Genomic DNA, 17,485 nt, shown 5'->3' on the forward strand with positions numbered 1-17,485 from the left:
ATCTTCTCTCCCTTCTCCTCTCCCATGGAGGCCCTCCCCAGGCTTATCCTTGACCCCCTTCCCCACTCCCCACTATGACACCCTGAAGACAACACTGTTTGTCTGTTTCTACATCTGGCATGCATTCCACCTTTTTCCTACAGCACTGCCATAACTCAGGACACATTCATTGCTTGCCTGGGCTCCTGGATTCCAGACTGACTTCTTGAGGCCATACTTTAACTTGCTTTGGGTCTACTTTGCAACCATGTCCTACTCTTGGGCACCTCTTTACTTTCTCCACCTGGGGGAATTCTAGAAGCCACTAGCGTCCCTAGGCTTATTAGCTTTATCACTCCAATCTCTGCTTCCCTCACCTACTCCTCTGTCTGATCTTCCTGCACCCCTCTTGTGAGGACCCTCCCGTATAATCCAGAATAATCCCAAGACTCTGTTCAAATGCCTGGGGCACCATGATGCTTTCCATGAACACCCACCTGAACACCATGATGCTTTCCCTGAACACCCACCCATCCTACCCAGGAGGAGGCCACTGTCCTCTTCGTGCAGGTACACTCATGTCACACTGGACTGTGATCGTGTGTCTCCTCCTCCAGGCTGTGATCAAGGACTTGGTCTTTTTCGCCTTAATGTCCTTACTGTGTGCAAAGCCTGACATAGTATACACATGGCTAATGAATAGTTTGCTGAATAAATACACAGATGAATGCGTGGATGAACTTACTCAGGGGCCTGTACACACAGGCCTGGTGCCAGGTCCCTGAGTCCATGCCCTTTGGCTTTCCAACCCAGCAAGCTCCTCCACCTTCCCCTAGTGGGAAGAGATGTTTTCCCTTCTGCTGGGCCTCCTGGCTGGGTTGGGGTAGTCAAAATGGTTGGAAGAGGAAGGAGATGGTCCATGTCTTCCTCTTCTCCTGAAATCAAGCCATGCACCTGCACAATCATATCTTCTCCATGCCTCATTCCCAACAACCCCCTCAGGCTATCTGCCTTCCCTTTCCAGTATTCCTGTCATCTGCCCCTCTCCCATCTACTGAAATCTAAGAAAGCCCTGAGTGTCACAGTCCATGAGGGACATCCCTACTCTTCACCTCTATCTTGTAGTCCTGCTGATGGAGAGCCTTCCTTCAAAGCCCAGGCCAAGACAGCCCACCCAAAGCAAACCGATCTTTCAGAGTCCTGTACCCCTCTGCCGTCACCCACAGCCCTGGTCCCCATACCCAGCTCACCTGTCTCTCCCCAGATGGGCAGGTACTCATCTTGCTGAATGTCCAGCATGATCTCCAGCCCGTTGCCTGTCCCGCCCTTGACCGTGGTGAGCAGAGGCTTGCCATCCTCGCCTGAGTTAAACATGTAACACTTTCCATATTTTGTAAACACCTGAGGGAAAGAGAAGGAGAGAATCACATGAGTGACTTCAGACTAGAGACTGGTGAGACCTGAGAGGTGAGATGACATCAGGCCAGAGTCCCCACGGTCCGTCCCAGTCAAGCCCTCTGGAGGAGCCATGATTCTTCACTGTGGCTAATGGCCTGACTTTTGCCAAGCAGGATTCAGGTATCAAAGAAAAATATGGACACATTTTGGGTTTGTTGCGATGGTGTCTGGTGTCTTCTCCCCCTGGGCACCCCCTGCTCCAGGTGGTCCTGTCCATCTTCCAAATGTTGAACATCATTTGTAAGCCAATCTGTACCTCCAGCCCCGAGCTCTCTCCTGGACTTCAGACTCACTGATCACAGTGCCTGATGAGTGTGACTTCAGGGGGACCCAGAGTCCCCAGACACTCAGCGAGTCCCAGTGGGAACAAACTTCCTCAGGTTCCCTGCCCCAACCAGATGGTTCTGCTGCACTCCTGTCCCAGGGAATAGCATCACCCCCATCCAAGAGGTTTGAGCCAGACCCTCAGAGTAGCTGTCTATTCTTCCTCACCTCCATGTCCAATTAACCACAAAGACCTGTCAAGGCTGTTTCTACATCTGGCATGCATTCTGCCTTTTTCCTACGGCACTGCCATAACTCAGGACCCATTCATTGCTTGCCTGGGCTCCTGGATTCCAGACCGCCTTCTTGAGCCCATACTTTAACTTCGCTGTGGCTCCTGCTTTCTGAAATGCAAACCTCACTTTGCTAATCCTGTCCTTAAAATTCATCAGTGATCCCCGGCACCTGTAGGCTTAAATCCAGGCCCACCATACAGATGCCCTCTGCCCACTCCATCCTACCCTTCCACATCTGTGTCCACGGGAATCCACTAGAAGGGAAACTCTGTGCATTCAGGGACTACTGATTATTTGCTGTGTCTGGTACCTGGCACATGGGGGTGCTCCAGACATATATGTTGAATGAATGAAGGAATGAGTGAGTGCTGAGTGGGTGGATGGAATCAGATCAGACAACATGCTGGTTCACACACTGCTTTCTATTTGCTGCTTTTGCTATCTGCAGCTCCTCTCACTCCTCTTCCTAACTGTTGTCTGACACGGGACTGATGCATCTCCTCCTCCCAGGAAGCCTTCCTGAGTCCCTGGACCAAGTTCGGCTACGTCCTTCCTCCCTGTTCCCCTGGCTCCTTCACCATGACAGTTATCACATCCCAAACAGTTGGTCCTACATCTCTCCTGAACTTGACTCTGCCTCTCACTTCTGAATCCAAGGACTTATTCCATGGCCTGGCACCCAGGAGGTATTTGGGCCACCTTTGCCTGATGATTACATGATTACAACGATGTAGTGCGATGGTGTGATGGTGTGGGAAGAGCCCAAAGCAAGGAATGCAGAGAGCTTTGTCCAAGTTTGATGTTGCCACTCATGAGTCATGAACCGAATAAACCCTCCAAGCCTCAACTTCTTCATCTATAAAATGGGAGTTCGTGCCCTTTCCTTAGCCACTTCTCAAGGTTACCGAGAAGATCAGCTGGGGTAGTACATGTACAACGTGTTTTGAGAACCATAAAAGCTTTCTACAAATGCTATGGGTTATTATGCTTACATAACTGCTTTGGAACCTCGAGCAGAAGCCAAATTACGTCTGGCAACATTGGCTGGAAGAGAGCCAGGCCAACTGTATTGGGTTCCTGTAGCCACTGAGGTTTGGGACCAGACCTCTCCTTGGCCTTGCTTCCTCTAAGCATGGAGGCTGCGGTGTGGGGTGTGGGGGCTCTCTGGCCTCCCACCCTTCAGTGTGGGGGCAGATAAATCACAGGGGCAAGTGCTGGAGGCTGCCTTTCTTATGCAGATCTTGAGGGTCAGATGGAAGGAAGGAAGAGAAGCTTCTAAGATGTGCCAGACACTGCTAGACACTCACCTATGTTATCTCCTTTAACTCTTCTGGGAATTTCTGCTCCCATAATGCTGAGGAGGAAACTGAGGCCCAGAGATGCTAAGTGACTTGCCTAAGGTCACACAGCTATTAAGTAGAGATGCTGAGATATGAAATCCATGAATGTCTAATACGCATGCTCTTTCTGGCTGGCTCTCCTGGTTCTTTGTCACTGGGACCTTTCTGAGCCCTAGTCTCTTTCTCTGTGCCTTGCTTTTTCCATCAGCCCATCAGTAGTCATAGACATGGGATCCTCCTATGTGCAAAGATTATGGGGATTGCAAAGAAGTACAAAGCCTGCTACCTGCCTTCAGGACCCATGGGAAGCCCCGGCAAAACATCAGAGTTCATGTTTTCTTCACTGTATAAAATGTCTGAGTCTCTGACCTGCCACACTCTTTCAGGACAGCCAACACCTGCTCCCCTAGCTTCATGGTGGGGGAGGACAGCTGGAACATGATTTTCCAAAAAACCCCTGAGCTTTATCATTGCTATTGTTTATAGCAACCAGACTTGCCTAACAAATTTGTCCTCCAGAAAGATGTTCCCTGGGAACACCATAATGAACAGAGGAGAGAATGTTACAGTTAGCACATGCCTGGCAAGGGCTTGAACACATCTGGGGTGTCTTTTGGTGTTCTACTAGGACTTTTCTTTGTCGATCCACTAAATAGGCTTGATGGCTCCAAAATTGATTCTAATATGAACTACCTATCTATATGAGGCGATTTGTAAGTAAAAGTACATTGCAGCTTTGCACTGGATTATTGCAAATTCCAATTCCCCCATCCCCAAACTTGGTAACTGAACTCCAGAGTATCGGGCTGGGGTTAGAATATGACCCCCTACCCACTGGAGCCAAGGTTGGACTCAGCCCGGTGTCTCTGATCCCAGACATGCAGGGTGGGTGGGGTCGAGAGAGGGCATCAACACTCCGTGAGCTTCCGAGGCGGGGTTATAAGGTGCAGAAGCTCCGAGGGGTGTTGCAGACCATCTCGCCGACCTGCCTTACTTCACGGGGAAGGAAATGGGGACTTGGCAGGGAAGAAGCAACTTGCCCAAGGCTGCGCAGTGAGGACGGGTTTGGTCTGAACTTCCTTTACAGAAGTCTCCCTCAGCTTCCCCACTTCCAACAGGAGATGGAGGCTCTGGGGGCTTGCTCCCTTCAGCCGGTCAATGACACGGTGCCTGCTCTGTGTCGGGCACTGGGCTGGCACGGCCAAAGCCTCGGGCATCCAAATCTCCCCTACAGAGGAGGGACCAGACGAGTCTTTGCGGTGGCGGTGATGGAGACTCACTCCCCATCCTTGGCTGCCCCCTCGCCAGGCCTGCTACCCACCCTGGGCCCTGGGGGTGGCTCCTGCAGGGGCCCATGGTGTCAGTCTCTTCCCGCGTCCCTGCTCCCAGCCTCCGTTTCAATGGGGACGTCCTGTCTTACAACCTCGCACTTCCCGTTTTGTCCCTTTATGGAGCATATCAAAGCGTGTAACTAGCTGGTGATCCATGTGGCTGTTTCTTGGACATGTCTTCGCTAGACTGCAAGCTCTGAGAGGGTAGGGACTGTGTCTGTTTTGTTGAATACACGAAGGGACTCCAGGCTGTGCCAACCCACATGCCTTTGCCCACCTCTGGGAGGCGTCCTTTGGCACTGGCCAGCCTTTTTGACACTTGTCCCACCCTCCCCACCCCCCGCCCTCCCCCCTCCCCCCTCCCCCCTCCCCCCTCCCCCCCCTCCCCCACCCTCCCCTCCTTTTGTCTGCTGAGGCCCTTCTCAGCTTCCCACTTCATTGTACCTAAGCATTTTTGCTTGCTTCTGCATGAAGGTATTAGAGGAAATAATCCTTTCGGGAGCTAAGACAGTCTCCCTTCGTGGGGGCAGGAGAAGGGGCTCAGAGACAGCAGCAGGCTCGTGCGGGCTGCACGCCTCTCCCAGCCTCCCTCACTGTGCTGCAGAGCCCGCGGCTCCTGCCTGGTGTTACCGAGAGGATTATTTTCCTCTCTGCTCAACATCAAAGGCCTGAGAGCTATGTACACACTGCACAATTTTGCTACAAACTTGGGACAAGATGCAGCTCTCCTTCCCCATTTCGGGAGCATAATGATGTGTAAGTGTAACACACGCTTCAGATGTCTTGTCTTATCGTCCCCAGCCAGAAAATACAATTTATTTAAGACCGGACTGTCAGGCCCAGCTCGCTGCTGCTTCAGACCTGCCATCCTCCCAGGAATCACTCCGCGCTCCCGGTAAGTGCTGACAGCCCCATCACGGATGGCAGGGTTGGACCCACTGGGTTGCTAAGAGTCTAGAATTATAGTCAGTTGCATTGGTTCGTAAGAGTTAAAGGTGTACATTTCAAACCTGGATCTCCAGGAGGCAGCGGGCTGCAGAGGGTGAGGGGTATGCGGGATCCTGAGATAAACATGAGTCCGTGAAATTAACCTTCATTGCTAACATTTGCGCGGTGCGTTATAGCCTAGACTGCCTACGGACCCAGTGGCCCCATGAAGGAGAGGAAACCAACCATTCCTGATCCTCTACTCTGTGCAGGGCCCTGCTTGGCATTTCCATAGGTGTTCTCCCTTCCCTAATTATGGTCCAGCTCTCCTGATATGATCGGTGATCACATCCCCATTTCACAGTTGAAGAGACTGAGGCTGCTCAGGAGGTAGGTAGTAGAGCTGGGACTTGTGGGTGAGACTTTAATCAGCAGGGAAGTCACAAGGAAGGAAGCCTGGGATTTGGGGCCAGACAGGATGCGATCAAGACAGCTCTCTATCACTTGTCAAGTCCATGGTCATGGTCCTGAACATGGCATTTTCTGGTTCCCGGTGCATTGCCTCATTGACAAACCCAGCAAGATAACCTTGCCACATGGCTGGATGGCCTAAATGGTAGGATATAAGTGGGTTGGTTTGGAGAATTGTGTAATAGACATCTTGACTAGTTATGAATCCGTATCAGGGAAGGGGTCACTTGGTTTCCCTTTTCATTTGGGTTGTGGGAAGGGAGGCCGAGATGAATTGAATGGGGGATTGAGGCTTCCTGTCCTCTCTGCTTAGGTCCCTAAATATGGAGCTCATCTCAAAGTAGTTAGAGGAGATGAAGACCTCCCTGTGTCACTGACTATCTACTCCTTAATGTTGCTAAGCCTGTTGCTGAAGCCCTGGGCAGCCCAGGAGATGACGGGCACCATGGAGTTCTGGAGGAGACAGAGAGATGTTGCCATGCATACCAACCACTCTGAAAATCTATACGTGAATTCCAACTGAACTGTGACCAGTTATTGGTAAAGTGAAAAGATCCCTCCAATCTGAAGTTGACACATTCTAAACAAAAGGAACACAGATGTGGGGATGGGGAGAAGGTCTCACTGCCTTCCTGTAACTCTTAGGGTAGCTCTGGAGTTTGCTACCCTCCTTGGGGTACTGTTGACTTTATCGCTGCCATCGCTACTATTTGCCAACAGCCCCCAAGGTTGGTATTATCACCCCCATTTTACAGATATAAAAGTCAAGGCTCAGAGGGGCTGAGCCAGGTCACAGAGCTGGTCAGTGGAGGACTCAGGGCAAAATTCATCTTTGCCTACTTCTGAAGCTTGTGCTCTTTGCCCCCGGTCCCTTGTAGCTACGGCTCTAATACCAGCCCCACTCCCAATCTTCTCTGGCCCTGGCTTCAGGAAACAAGAGATTAGAGCTTGCTAACACAGGGCTCTCCCACCTGGTAGTGGGGGGAGGGGTGTATCTCAGAGTCAGAGGCATCCTGGAAAAGGGCAAGCATCTTCTCCTCTAAACCTCTCTTTTACATATGGGAGTCCAAGGTCCACAGAGGTGAAGTGACCTGCTCTGGGTCACACAGCTAGCTTGGGGACAGAGCCGAGATCTGACCTGGGCTTGATGCCTTGGGTCTGTATGTATGCCCACGCCAGGGGCTGGAACTAATGGCCGGCTGGGATCCCCTTCTCAGGGCATTGTGTCCAGGAATACGGGAAAGATTGGCAGCCCATGCTGGCCCCGGGTGCAAGCATCCAGGATTGGTGTGACCTGCTGGGGTCCCTTGCCTTACAGAGTCTGGGAAATGGAAAGTGGAGCCCTTGCTGGGAAAGGTTAAGAATGGCTGATACCCACGCAGACACAGTTTCCTGGTTCAATTAATAGAGCAAACAACATTTCTACACCATGTACCTACTTAAGAAAATAAATTATGTATAACTTCCTTCAAGGGTTGTTGAATTACCCACTCACCAGCACACGGCTAAGCCTGCAAGCTTCAGACCATTCAGCCCCCTCATTAATCCTGACCTTTAGGGCTTCTAGGCGGTGGGTTTCTTGTCTGTTCTTGCTTATTACCCTTGAAGGAAATGAAATTGTACTGCTCCAAAATGCTTCCAAAATTTTGTCTTTCCCTTTCCACACCAGTGCCCCCCTCCACCAAGTTGACTGAGTTTCCCCTCAATGAGTTACTGAAATTTCTCATTAGGCTGTTTTCCAAAGAATGTGTATTAAAGCCAACCATGTAGTATAATTTGTTTGGTTTGCCTCTTTCAAACTCCTAAAACACATTTCACACGATTGGGAAGTGAGACCGTCTGTTAAATGGGTCACCGGGCTTCCAGGAAACAAAATGAACCTGCCTTTCTGTTTCCTGAAGTTGCAATGAGCCTGTTTAAAAGACAAAACACAGCAGGGGGAGGGAGGCGGAGGGGGCCTGCCGGAGACAGTCAGCTCTTGCAAGGCAAGGACTGTATCTTATTAAAATCTCTGCTTGCTCCTTCATCAGTTCCTGCAACAGAGTTTCTGACTAGTTCTCTCCTTCCAAGGACTGTTGCATGAGTGTGTTTTCCCTACAATTACAACAAATACCCCGTGAAAGCGCCTATTCCTGGAAACCAAGAAGCCCAGGGAACACGGCCCCTTGGGAACCACTTGTCACCTCTTCCCAACCAGGAGGCCACCATCTCTTTTAAGACATCATTAGTATTATTCTCCTTAGAGGCAACTTTTGGGGTGGACGGGGAAGAAGGAAGAGTCACTGAGCACTGACCACAAGCCAAGCGCTATGCCGACTGCTCTAGACCCTTTCTGTCCTTTCCAGCTCACAAAGCCCGCTGAAGTTGGCCTTATTCCGCCCAGTGTGCAGATGAGAAAACTGAGGCTCTGGGAGGCTAAAAATCTGGTCCAAGGTCCTACAGCTGAAGAGTGATTCACCTGATGTTCCCTTCTATGTGCATGGGTTGTGAGAGGTCCGCTTGGCATTATTAGAATGTATGAGATGGTCACGTGATCCTCTCTTCCGGACCCCTGCATGCAACTGCTGGGATGTGACATTTCCTGCGCCCGTTTCACTGAGACGCCCTCCTGCCTCCTCCCTCCGAGCCTGAGTGCAGCTGGGGCCTTGTCCACCGGGAAACTGTCCAGAGAGCTTTAGACCGTGCAGGAGGGGGGATGTGTGCTCGCCGTGCAGAAAGAAAGAGCATCACGCAGTTGCAAATCTGTCAGCTGGGAAAACAGCACGAAGGGGAGGAATGGGTGACTCTGAGTGTTCTCTTCTGATGCAAACATTTTGTGAGCAAATGTGCTCTTGGTGGATGACTCACAGAGACAGAGGGCGACTTGAAGGCACTCTGGCTGCTCACCTGGAGAGTCCCTGGGAAGGCCAGACCTCTGCTGATGAATCCCTCCTGACAGCTCATGGGAGAATCCCATATTGGGTTCGACTTGAGGTTGCGAAATGGGATGTGGGGAACCAGACGCCTTTCCAGCTGGACCTGCAGCGTGGCTGGTGGGGGGCCGGGCCCTGGCCTGATGGAAGTTTCAAATGAGATTCAGCAACAGGTTGGCTGCTGTCTCTGCTAAGGCCCCAGGGTCTGTCTTCTCTTGCACGCCAGAGGGGTGGTGGCATTTTTATCTCTGGATCCCCAGTACCTGGCTCCAGACCCAGCACATAGTAGGCACTTACGGGAGATGTTTGGGTGGAAGAGAAAAGTCAAGCACGAATTGGGGACCAGGAAGCCCCAGCTTCCAGTGCTGGCTCTGCACCAATGTGGGGACTATTTCATCGCGTTGGTTCTGGATCCTTCATCTCGTGAGTGCTGGCAAGAGTACCTTTCAGTAGAATTGTAAAGATCAAAAGGGCTATAATGGGTCTGAAAGTGCTCTGTGGAGGAAAGAAAGAAGGGAACGTTTCTGTTTGTGGTTTGCAACCTTCTTAAGACCCCAGCGGTTGCAGGGGAGGGGCAGAGCTGTTATTCCGCTGTGAGAATGGAAACTGAGATGTTGTTCCATCTGGGGCCATGGTCACGGCTCATCCATTCACTCAGTGAACATCTGCAGCCCGCCACTTGTGTTCTAGGCACTGTCTCAGGGGTTGGAGATACAGGAATGAGTCCACCTTCTAGGAATGGCTCTGCAGAGAGGGTGGTGCCAGGTGCTGTAGGAAGGCATGGAAGGAAAGCTGCCTGGAGGGCAGCGATGGAGGGGGCTCCAGGGGTCTGTGGCAGAATTCTTGCTAGGCACGGCGAGGATGACACCGAGGTATTTAGCAGGTGGAGACAGACCCCTTAGACTGGCTCCTGGTCTGAGATGGGCCATGCTGATGTTTTTGGGAAGACCAGTGGCGCCAGTCCAGGCTTCTGGTTGTCTGCTGAGCCCTGCCTACCTGCCCATCTTTCCAGCTCTTTCTTTTGGAACTGAATACCCTAAACAATCATGGGCTCTACTAAAATGTGGGCAGGATTTGCAGAAGAATACAGACTTTGGAGTCAGACTATCCTGAGTTGAAAACCTACTGTGTGCCAGACACTGTGCACAATGAATAATGGAGCTCAGCTGCCAGATAGGAGATAATTATTAATACAGAGATTCAGTGACCAGTAGGCGTTGGTACCTGGTTCTCTCCAAGGACGCCTGGGTCAGTCTCAGAGCTGATCTGCCCATTGCCAACAGACTGCCATGCCAAACATAGAGTCACAGGGCCAAGGCAAGTGGATAAATAAAAAAAACACACTTCTGGGGAGCCAAGTCTGACTGCAAAGAGGTTCCCCTTGCCTGTCGCCAAATGTGGGGAGCAGGACTCAGGAGGGATTCTCTGACTTTAAGGAGGCAAAGAAGCCCAGAAAAAGTGAAGGAGCATGGTTGCAAACATCCACAGTCTTGCTACCATTTTCTTATGCTGCCCTCACTTTCTGTTTCTAACCCTACTGACAAGATTCCTGCTGTTCCAGGCTGTCCCAGTGCCCAGGCAAGGCAGACCAGGGGCAGCATGGGTTCAAGACACAGCAGCCCAGACACACTGGAATGTGGCCCCATGTTCCACCACATCTGGGTGTTCTGGGGAGCAGGGTGCCTCTGAGTCAATGTTCTCATTACTCTTGAGATGATGGATGTATCTGGCAGAGGCTGTACCTGGGGTCATGGTCCCCATTACAAGTTCTTTTTACAGTTGCTTGCTTGATCCTCTGAAGGCAGCCCTGTGCCCTCTTCCTACCTGCTGCCTGCTGGATTTCCAGGAATATGTTACCTGCTTGGTTTCCCCCAAGGATGTGTTAGATCTCTTCTGGAACATTCCATGGCTATTCTGTATGAGAATTTTGTCTTACCCTTGCTGGATATTTCTGCTCAGTTGAACGTTCACCTTTCCATCACCCTCCTGACAACTATTCCCAGGGATTAGGTGGGCGTCACCTCCCAGTGTATGTTTCATACCTAGAGGACCAACCCTAAGATAACAGTGGAGTCACTTCTTGCACCTGTCTCATTGCACACCTGCTAGGATTTTTTCTTTTTTTTCCTTTTTGGCAGATGTAGGATGAGGCGGGAACCAGAAATGTGTTCTGTTGTTCTCCTGGTTAATTTCACATTATTCTACAGGGCTGCATTGAAAGTGATGCATCAGTAAAAACCAAATGATGGTTTATGATGCTTGCAGAGGAAAAGCAGATATTCCAATTAATGCCAGGGCTGAAAATAATCCCAAGGAGGGCTGATTCTAAAAGCTGATCAAGAAAAGGTCAAGGGGAACCCTCCTATGCTGTTGGTGGGAATGCAGGCTGGTGCAGCCACTCTGGAAAACAGCATGGAGGTTCCTCAAAAAGTTGAAAATAGAGTGACCCAGCAATCACACTACTGGGTATTTACCCTAAAGATACGAATGTAGTGATCCAAAGGGACACATGCACCTGAATGTTTATAGCAGCAATGTCTACAATAGCCAAACTATGGAAAGAACCTAGATGTCCATCAACAGATGAATGGATAAAGAAGATGCGGTTATATATATACAATGGAATACTATGCAGCCATCAAAAGAAATGAAATCTTGCCATTTGCAATGACATGCATGGAACTAGAGGGTATTACGCTGAATGAAGTAAGTCAATCAGAGAAAAGCAATTATCATATGATCTCCCTGATAGGAGGAATTTGAGAGGCAGGGCGGGGCGGGGGGGAGTAGGGAAAGGAAAAAAAAAATGAAACAAGATGGGATCAGAGGGAGACAAACCATGAGCGACTCTTAATCTCAGTAAACAAACTGAGGGTTGCTGGGGGGGTGGGGGTAGGGAGAGGGTGGCTGGGTTATGGGCATTGGGGAGGGTATGTGCTATGGTGAATACTGTGAAATATGTAAGCCTGATGAGTCACAGACCTGTACCCCTGGGGCAAATAATACATTATATGTTAATAGAAATAATTTAAAAAGAGAAAAAAGGTCAAATAGGTAACTACCCACATAGCACTGAAATCCTCATACTACTATATTCTTACCGAAGTCATATTTTCTCATTGAAAACAGATTTTAGTTTTTCTAGAAAATGCTCAGAGAATGTCACTGTCTTCCCAAGGACTGGTCTTGGAGGTTGAAGAGCATATAATGTTAGTAGCAAAGCATGTTCAAAGTTGCCACAGATTCACAAAGGCAGAGGGTTTCTGGTCGTTTAATCAGATTGCTTTCCTGACACATGGAGGACCTATGAAGGAGAGCGGCCTTGTGCGCATGGTGTGTCTTCCAGCCAGGTCTAAGTCCCACGTGTCAGGAAAGCAATCTGGTGGTACCAGTGTCTCAGTAACAAGCAGTAATTCCCAAATGTCAGGGAAGGTTTGGGCAGGTATCATATGGCACTATGCGGGGCAGGATTTCGGGGGTTGAGGTGGAAGGGACTCAAGTTGGCGATAGAGACAGAGGTAAGGCTTTGCATACACTTCAAAAGGGTTTAGACTTGGCCCCTGCAATAGAATGGAGCACGAACAAACTTTGGAATCAAATCCCAATTCTGCTGTTTACTAGCTTTTTAAATTGGGCTAATACCCCCGGAGCATCCCCGTGTCGATGATTGGTAGGCTAGACTCCTAGGAGACTGTAATTTTCATTGTCCCATAGCTCCTTGCCTTCTGATCCGAGTATCAAAGGCCCTGAGATGATCAGGCGTTTTCAAAATGGAAGACAAAGCATCCTTTAGTTCACTGGACATCCAACGAGCAACTCTTCAATGTTGGATATGCTGGTAGGTCTTGGGAACACAAAGAAAATAAGACATGGCCACTACCCCAGGTAGTTTATGAGTTGTCTGGGTAGAAATGGACATCAAAGAGCTTCAGATCATCAAGGAAATACAGCAGCTGTAAGACCACTACTGATCAACGCCCACAACGCAGCTCTTGAGGAACAAGGTCCCCCTGCGGAGTACTTGTTCCAGCCCATCATCCCTGCTGCTCTGTGTGCATTTTCACCAGGACCTTCTTTCTGCTACAGCTTGGTCATCAGCATGCCCTGCAGCCTGCCTTTCCTGTCCTCCCCCTGTGCCACCCCCTCTCCTCCCTTTTAAATCACAGCCTAGACGAGGATAGCGTAGACAAGGAGTCTGGGGTAAGGAACCCAAGGAGGCACCCATGTCCTGGGGCTGCACTCACACTCACCCGAGAGCGAGCACCTCCTAAAATTTGCACCCCATGGGGTGCCTGGGTGGCTCAGTGGGTTAAGCCTCTGCCTTCGGCTCAGCTCATGGTCTAGGGGTCCTAGGATTGAGCCCCACATTGGGCTCTCCGCTCAGCAGGGAGCCTGCTTCCCTCTCTCTCTCTGCCGGCCTCTCTGCCTACTAGTGATCTCTCTCTCTCTCTCTGTCAAATAAGTAAAATAAAACAAAATCTTAAAAAAAATAAAATTTGCACCCCAGTTGCCTTGCTTGCCTCACCCTAGTTGGGGCCCTCCGCCAGATAGTCAGAAGAAGACAGGAGTGGAGCCGTTTGTGACGAAAGCGGAACGACAACCAGTTCTCCCACTAAGCTTGCAAAATAGACACTGTTGTCCCATTTTCAGATGAAGAAACTGAGGCTTAGAGAGGATGAGTTACCTTGGAGGCATCACGGAGCAGTGAATCGCCCACAGGGGTAGTCTTGGAGGAGTGGTGGCAGTCTGCAGGAGTAGTGGAAGACCACACACAGGCTTATGTTCTGGGGCAGACCCCCATGAGGACCCCCATTCTGCCAGTCCTGAGCCATGTGACCTGGGGTCAGTTACTTATTTTCTCTGACCTTCTGATCCCTCATCTGAAGGATGGGGATAATAATCCCTCTCAGGGTTAGATGGCAATGAACTGCAGGCACTTCCAGCTTCTGGTTCCGTGACTCTGCTTTCCCACGTGTCAAGTGGACAGGCCACACCTGCCTCACAGAGATGCCGTGGGGACCCAGTGAAAGGAGGGGTGTGCCAACCCAGAGTGAGTTCTCAAGAGCTGTTGGCAGGATGAAATGTCATTTCCTGAGGCTTTGCTGTGTTTTCAGCCTGGTCGACTGTTCTCCTGGGATCTAAGGGGGGGCCGTGAATATTTGTTTGGTGAGTCCTTTGGGACGTTCCTGATAATAGTTGCAGATCTTCCCTGGAGAGATAACGGAGACTGACTACCTGCTGCCTTCCTGGGTTTATGTCATGATCCCATTCGAACCTCCTGGCAACCTTGCTTTTATTACTGTCATTGTTAGAGAAGATGCAACAGAACCCACAAGAGGCTAAAACCACTCCTGTAAGGTCAAGCAGTGAGTCGGAAGCAGAACAGGGTCTCCGCCCCATTTATGGGATGAAGATGTCTCTATGCATTCCACTACGGAAGAGAAACCAAAAATACAGGCTCCTATGTCTCAGCAACGGAGCCAAACCTGAGATTTGCGTCTGTGCATGTCTCAACGTTCGGGAATATAAACAGCGCTAATTCCAAGCCAGTGCATGAAACCTGATGAGTGCCAGTTGCTCGCTCGGCATGGCGGAGGGACGTCTTGTGGCTCTGCAGGGTGGCCCGGTGGTGTCTTGGCTGTATCCACAAAGTCTGGCTGAAGCTCCACAACCCCGTTTCCCAAAACCAGAGGAATGAGGGGCAGGTTAGCAGTTCCCTGGAGGTTTAAGTTTTGCAGGTCCTACCTTGAGAACATCCCTCTAGCTAATCTCCTCCACTCAAGCCCTAGCGTTAGCCAAGTGTCAGGGTGATGCTACCTGTGTCCTCCTGTTACCTGCCTTAGCCTCCTCCTGGGTGGTCCCCCTGTGCCCCACTCCTTTCCCCTCATTCATTTCCCACAGAGTGGTCCCAGGATCTTGCTGGAAAGCAGACTCCCTACTTAAACCTTTCCATGGCTGGAAATCCATTGGTTGGGCTGATACAAGGAAGCCAATGCCTCGGGCCCCCACGCAGTTGCTTCTAGCCTCTCTTGCACTCCCTGAGTCATCTCTGCCCAACTATGCCCTTCTCCAAGCATGCCATATTACTTCACACCTCTGGGCTGCTGGACATGCTGACTCCTCTACTTGGAACCCCTGCCCTGGTTTGACCCAGATAACTCTTAGTGATTTTTGTGTCTCTGCCTGGCGCCACCTCCTCCTGAAAGCCCCTCCTGACTGCCCATCCCCTTCTTCAGAACGGGTTAGGTGCCCCCCATCGGGACTTAGACAGCACTCAGTATCAACCCCGTTCCATCACACCGGATGGCCTGCTAATTCCTACTTGACCTGCTGACCTCAGCTGGCTTTTCCAAACTGGGGTCAGGTCTGAGGAAAGGACCTTTCTTGTGTGCTTTCCCTTCAAGCCCTGATTACTTGGGCATTTGTGTAAGCGTTTGACTGATGCCTGTCTCTCCACGCTGGACTGTAGGCTGTGGACTGTCCGGCTCTGCTCACTTTTAGGGTTCACTGGGGAGCTGACAGGACATGGAGACTGGCATCTCCATGGAGGTTCATCATGGAAACCAGTGTACCTGAGATCCATGTACACAGACCATGCCCATAAGGGAGCCAAGGAGTCAGGTGAAGCCCCCTGATCCAGGAGGAGCCCCTGAACTGGGGTGGCCCTCCAGGGTTGTTTTGAAGCAAGGCAAGGGGCCAACTGTTACTCCCTCATTGTCCTGGGGAGAGGACAGAACCCTGGGCAAGGTACCTCTGTGCACTAAAGGACAGTTCCCAAAGAGGGGATTTCTGGACTGAGAGCTGTCTGCTGCCAGTATGCCAGATCCTGGGTGGGTGAGTGTCTCGGTCCTGCAAGGGTGAGCGTCCGCCATGGCTCCACATTCCCTGCATCACCCTACTGCCAGGGACTTAGCAGGAAACCAACACATGCCAGATAAACGCCAACATAAACGCATCCATTTATTTGTCTGTCTTGGCTCCATCTCCAAACTGTGGGACTGTGTCTTCCTTAGCTTTCCCCATGCTCTAAAAGGAGCCTAGCTTCCCATCAGAACCCAAGAGAAGTTTGTTGAGTGAATGATGAAGCTAAAAGAGAGAGACCAAAAGAAGCAAAGCTACACATTTTTTTTTTTCCATAAGGAAAGATAAATCTGCTCACAACTTAACTGTTCAAGGCTGCATCAAGTGAGCACACCTGTATGGCCCCATTTCATGAACCAGGTGTCTTCCAAGTAGAAAATTTAGCAGGTGGGCTGGATCTCCCACAGCAACCCTCTGCCTACCAACATGTTTCCTGGTTGAAGGGCCGTGGAGAGATCTGGCAAGGAGGAGATCAAGTCTCCGAATAGCAATGTTAGTAACCCATCCTCTAAAGACAAAGAAGACATAGCTAGAGAAACTGGGGTATTTAGGATGGAAAAGAGCAGACCCGAGGAGGACCACAGGTGCCATCTGCAAATATTTGAAGGGATGGCATTTGGAGGAGTGTGATTCCCTCCTGCTGTGGAGAATAGTTCTAGGGTTTCCGTTGGTTGTAGGGAAATAACTTCATTACAATGTCCAACAATACTCTTTCTGCAGAGATGGACATATTCTATATCCTAAAGACACGGGTATCCATTCGTCAGAGCAATATAGGTAAGACAGGTGCATCTCAACGGTCATACATTTAATGACAACATCCTTATCACCATTTTTATCATTCTTAAATGGTGGAATGGAGGGGAGCAGAGGTACAGAAGAAACACGAACATCAAAATGTTAATGTGGTTTTGTCTGGATAGTGGGCACATGGGTTTCATTATATTATTCTGTTTATTTTGTATACGTGAGAACATCTCCCTAATAAAAATAGATACATGTTAATTGTCCAACAAAGGGGAACCAAATGGGCGGTGTTGGGTGATAGTGAGCTTCCTGTCACTAGAAGTCTTTGTGTAAGCACTATGGGCATCCTTGAACACCCCACCCCACAAGAACCTGAGATGTTGGAGCAAATGGCCAAGAGTAGAAGAATGGACCAGAGAGACTTGGTCAGGATCTCTACCCTTTGCGTCCTGGGGGAGGGGAACCGACTGAGGATCTAGAAGAGAGCGAGATTCTGGAAAGCCAGGAACCGGAGCCAGAGACCCTCGCTCTGGCCAGTGGGAGATAATGGGGTGGAGGCAGGACAGGTGGCCAACCCTTCTAGAAGTTTTGTGCACCTGCTGGGAGACAAGCTGAATGTGGGGGAGGATTCAAGGCAGGGTAAGGGCCCACAGGTTTGAAAAGTAGCCTTGATCAGGGACAGTGTGAGTTTTGGAGGCTCAGATTCCTATGCCATGGGCTTACTCGCTGTGTGACCTTACCAAGGCGCTCAACTGCCATGAGCCTCAGTTTTCTCATTGGGAAAATGGGACTAGGACCCACCTCATAGGACTGTTGTGAGGATTAAGTTAATATTGACAGCCTTGCTCATTATTGCCATTGCTGTGTATAAGGAGGAGATGGACCTAAGACAAGGCAGG

The 17,485-nt window shown here is 50.3% G+C and overlaps 1 protein-coding gene across 2 annotated transcripts in view; it reads right to left on the reverse strand.

Annotated features, from left to right (window-relative positions):
- ASIC2 (acid sensing ion channel subunit 2) overlaps positions 1-17,485 on the reverse strand; it is a 962,947-nt gene that overhangs the window by 82,681 nt on the left and 862,781 nt on the right. For both annotated transcript variants that reach the window (XM_032321662.1, XM_032321661.1), the window contains exon 2: positions 1,230-1,380. In XM_032321662.1, coding sequence (XP_032177553.1) covers positions 1,230-1,380 — 151 coding nt within the window. The remainder of the gene's footprint in view (positions 1-1,229; positions 1,381-17,485) is intronic.

The sequence above is a fragment of the Mustela erminea genome, chromosome 18 (genome assembly GCF_009829155.1).
Source record: "Mustela erminea isolate mMusErm1 chromosome 18, mMusErm1.Pri, whole genome shotgun sequence".
Classification (NCBI taxonomy): domain Eukaryota; kingdom Metazoa; phylum Chordata; class Mammalia; order Carnivora; family Mustelidae; genus Mustela; species Mustela erminea.